Raw genomic sequence first — 4,238 nt, forward strand, 5'->3', positions numbered from 1 at the left:
TTGCTTTGGACAGACCTTGATATGTTCAATCAGATTCAGTATTTTTTTGGGAAAGAGCTTGATATGTTTAATCAGATTTGAGGACAGTACTAGGAATATTTAATAAGAATCAGTACTTTGTGCAAAGAGCTAGGGTTAGCCCTATTTGGAGGACAGAAATAGCTATGTTTATTCAGATTAAGTAGCTACTTGATGTGGAGGGACCGATAAATGTTAATTCAGATTAAATATTTTGAGGCATATTATATGTTTATTCAGATTCGGTACTTGATGCGGACAGATGTGGTGGGTTATTGGGACGCTCTTAAATATGCTAATCCAGTGTTTGAAGTTTAGGAACATGTGTTTTTCTACTCCTAGACTAAAAAATGTCTGTATATCATAACATCCTTAATTTTACACCTAAACTTAACCTTGAATCATTACTCATATATGTATATATTTATATAGCTAGGTATTTATTTACTTATTTTATTTGACCAAACCATCGATATGCCCCAGAGCTACTGACTGCACTGGCCTAATATGTCCACTAGGTGGGACTGTTCGATGGTGATCGACTGTTCAGTCAATCACCATCGTTCCTCAATACCAACAGTGTGCTGTCTGCGTTTTACATCCAAGAAGCAGCAAGTGAAAGTCAATGCGTCAGAAATGGGTAAAAAAAAAATGCAACTTTATTCTTTATCTTTTATCAGCTTCATATAAGATCAAAAATACGTTCTTTTGAATAGATTTTATTCTTTGATCAAAAGGTAGGCAGTTGATGCGTGTGTCCCATTCACCTTCATCCATCCACCCCCACCCCCCTCCCCATCACTAGATCATCACCCCCACCCTCCCCATCACCAGATCATCCACCCCCACCCTCCCCATCACCAGATCATCACCCCCACCCTCCCCATCACCAGATCATCTACCCCACCCTCCCCATCACTAGATCATCTTCCCCACCCTCCCCATCACCAGATCATCACCCCCACCCTCCCCATCACTAGATCATCCACCCCCACCCTCCCATCACCAGATCATCTACCCCACCCTCCCCATCACTAGATCATCTTCCCCACCCTCCCCATCACCAGATCATCCACCCCCACCCTCCCATCACCAGATCATCTACCCCCACCCTCCCCATCACCAGATCATCCACCCCCACCCTCCCCATCACCAGATCATCTACCCCACCCTCCCCATCACCAGATCATCCACCATCACCAGATCATCCACCCCCGCCCTCCTCCTCCTCCGTCACCTCCGACGGGGGTCCCCGGTCATGGGCAGGACGCTGCGGGGGTGGGGGGGCAGCGGGCCCAGCGGGGGGAGCTGGTGGTGCCGGGGGCGGGGGCTCTCCACCTCCCCGATCTGCCGCAGGTGGAAGAGCAGCGTGAGCTTGCGGGTCATGGCGCGCAGGGCCAGGAAGGAGCAGGCGATCTGGGCCAGCAGGAGGAGCAGGAGGACGCCGTGCACCGCCCGCTCCAGGGGCAGGATCAGGATGGCGGCGTCCGTCAGGAAGAAGAGCAGCACGGGCAGCTGGAAGGAGACGGACAGCAGCCAGAACGCAGCCAGCTCTGGTACCTGGGGGGGGGAGGGGGAGAGAGAGGGAGGGGGAGAGAGAGAGAGAGAGAGAGGGGGAGAGAGAGAGAGAGAGAGGGTGAGAGACAGAGAGGGTGAGAGAGGGGGGGGAACAAGAAGGGGATAGAGAGAGAGAGAGAGAGAGAGAGAGAGAGAGAGAGAGGGTGAGAACAAGAGGGGGGGAAAGAGAGGGGGGAGAGGGGGGAGGGAAACATAAAGGCAAGAAAGAAAGGAAGGAAGTGAGTGAAGAAGAGAGGGGGTAGGGAGAGCGAGAACATGTTAAAAGTGTGTGTGTTGTGAAGATGAAAATCACCAGCTCAATTGTTCACGTCAATATTCACAGCCTGTCACCAATGGGACACACACACACACACACACACACACACACACACACACACACAATTAATAAAAACCCATGTTATTTCCCATAGACATTTGAGCGAGGGAGCCGGAGCCTCGGAGGCGGGACTTATCCTTCAGAGGTGTGTAGACCCTGGAGGACCTGAGGGAGAGCAGCCTGGAGGTACCTGCTCCGTGAGGTTCCCCACCCAGCCCAGGTAGAGCCGTGACGCCTCGATGGCGGTCAGCAGGATCACCCCGGTGACCAGCAGGGCCTGGTAGTACCCTGGGAGCAGGCAGAGCTGCACGCGCACGCGCGCACACACACACACACACACACGCACGCACGCACGCACGCACGCACGCACGCACGCACACACACACACACACACACACACACACACACACACACACACACACACACACACACACACACACACACACACACACACACACACACACACACACACACACACACACACCATCAACAAGACGTACATAGAACGTGAAAGTCAGACTTATAGTGGATTGTATACGACACAACTAGACATGGGTTTTATAGAAGCAGTGCACAGCGATGTAAGTACAAGTGACAACTCATTCAAGAAACTAACTCAAGGGCTGATTATGGTCCCACGTTCACGCAACGCGAGGGGGACCCCGTCCTTGCGGACCCTCCTTGCGGACCCTCCTTGCGGACCCTCCTTGCGTCCACCGCTTGCGCCCACCGTCCACCAGCTTCCGGATTGCGTCGAAGCGTCTGCGTGGTCATCGCGTTGCGTGACGTGGGTCAGTAATCAGCCCTTTATAGCTCCCTCTCTGACTGACTAACTAAAGTACTAACTAGAGTACTAACAGTACTAACTAGAGTACTAGCAGTACTAACTAGAGTACTAACTAGGTTACCTTGAGGTGGAGCATGGCCACAGCGGACGCCCACCAGCAGGGGAAGTAGAACATGTTGAAGTAGAGCAGCATCTGGAGCGGCAGGTGGGACACCAGCTCGTGGACCGCTGGAGTGGAGACACAAGAGGCCATTACCGTTACTGTCTCTCTTCATTATCTAGTGGTCTGAGTCGTCTGACTGTATCTCTTCAGTTACCACGCAGTCTGACTGTATCTCTTCCATTACAACACAGTCTGACTGTATATCTTCATTACCTAGTGGTCTGACTGTATCTCTTCCACATTACCACAGTCTTACTGTATCTCTTCCATTAGCACACAGTCTTACTGTATCTCTTCCATTACCAAGCTGTCTGACTGTATCTCTTCCATTATCAAGACGTCTGACTGTATGTCTTCGATTATCAAGCTGTCTGACTTTATCTCTTCCATTACAAAGCTGTCTGACTGTATCTCTTCGATTACACATCTCACGGTCTAGTAGACCTAGGCCTGATTGGCATTTAATCGTACAACTAATTATAGGGAAATAGTCTGTGATCCCGTTTTTGTATGGCATTGGTTATTATAATAATAATAATTGTCATTATTATTATCAAGTAGTAGTAGTATTGTTATTAGCCCCTCTGTGGAGAGACCATCCCGATCTCGCCTGTTAAAATTCTGTTAGTTGCAAAGCGCAAACCGTGGATCTCAGGAAGGTCCCGCGGGTCAGGTAGGCTACACGGGACGAACGGTGCGAACCTGATCTGTCGTCCTGCTCCTGGGCCACGTCGCTGTCCGTCGTGCGGTTGTTGGCGAACACGGCGCTCCCGACGTAGGACAGCCCGGCGCGCAGCGTCTGCGGCCCGGGGGAGAAGAACACCGGCATGACGGTGACGACCGGACGGTACCGACCCGGAGCTGGGTGCTGTGTTAGGGAGCCATGTGTCACTCCCTCGATATCCGCCCGCCTTCTGATAATCCTCGTTGATGTCACACAGACCCAGACACACACACACAAACATGCACATGCATAGATTCACACACACGTGCGCGCGCACACGCACGCACAGTGATAATCAGATTATCTGACAGGAGGCCGGCTGCAGATTAACCTCAACCAGCACTAGTTACTAGAAGTTTAGTTCATTGAAGTGTTTGCCTATATTGAAAATTGTATTGGGGCGTTGTTATCATCCCTTGGACAATCTGTACGTAGGCCTACGTATACTTTGTTGATCGATACACAAATAGGTCATATTCAGTTAATGCAGTGGGCCTACTTATTAAATTACTCTTTAACCATTGTTAAGGGTTTAGAGTTTCGTATTGGCCAGTCGATATTTACGCCACTGTTCATACACGCACGCACACGCACGCCCGCACAACTACACTCCAAACGCATATACACGCACTCACACAAACCCCCTTTGTGT

The 4,238-nt window shown here is 50.7% G+C and overlaps 1 protein-coding gene across 1 annotated transcript; it reads right to left on the reverse strand.

Moving 5' to 3' along the window:
- Positions 1 to 1,214: 1,214 nt before the first annotated feature.
- zgc:112294 (transmembrane protein 17A) lies at positions 1,215 to 3,856 on the reverse strand. The gene is made up of 4 exons (XM_060066079.1): positions 3,565 to 3,856; positions 2,821 to 2,927; positions 2,103 to 2,216; positions 1,215 to 1,578 (listed from the first exon to the last, which is right to left on the reverse strand). The coding sequence occupies exons 1-4, from the start codon at positions 3,689 to 3,691 to the stop codon at positions 1,252 to 1,254; spliced, it is 675 nt and encodes a 224-aa protein (XP_059922062.1). The 5' UTR covers positions 3,692 to 3,856; the 3' UTR covers positions 1,215 to 1,251.
- Positions 3,857 to 4,238: the final 382 nt, after the last annotated feature.

Source organism: Gadus macrocephalus, chromosome 11 (genome assembly GCF_031168955.1).
Source record: "Gadus macrocephalus chromosome 11, ASM3116895v1".
Classification (NCBI taxonomy): Eukaryota; Metazoa; Chordata; class Actinopteri; order Gadiformes; family Gadidae; genus Gadus; species Gadus macrocephalus.

Excerpts from the sequence above, each read along its gene's own strand:
- zgc:112294 (XM_060066079.1), bottom strand. The coding sequence starts at position 3,691 with ATGCCGGTGTTCTTCTCCCCCGGGCCGCAGACGCTGCGCGCCGGGCTG. Across the intron at positions 2,217-2,820 it reads TGGCCATGCTCCACCTCAAG|CTCTGCCTGCTCCCAGGGTA; the intron begins GTAACCTAGTTA and ends GTGCGCGTGCAG. Across the intron at positions 1,579-2,102 it reads TGGGGAACCTCACGGAGCAG|GTACCAGAGCTGGCTGCGTT; the intron begins GTACCTCCAGGC and ends TCCCCCCCCCAG.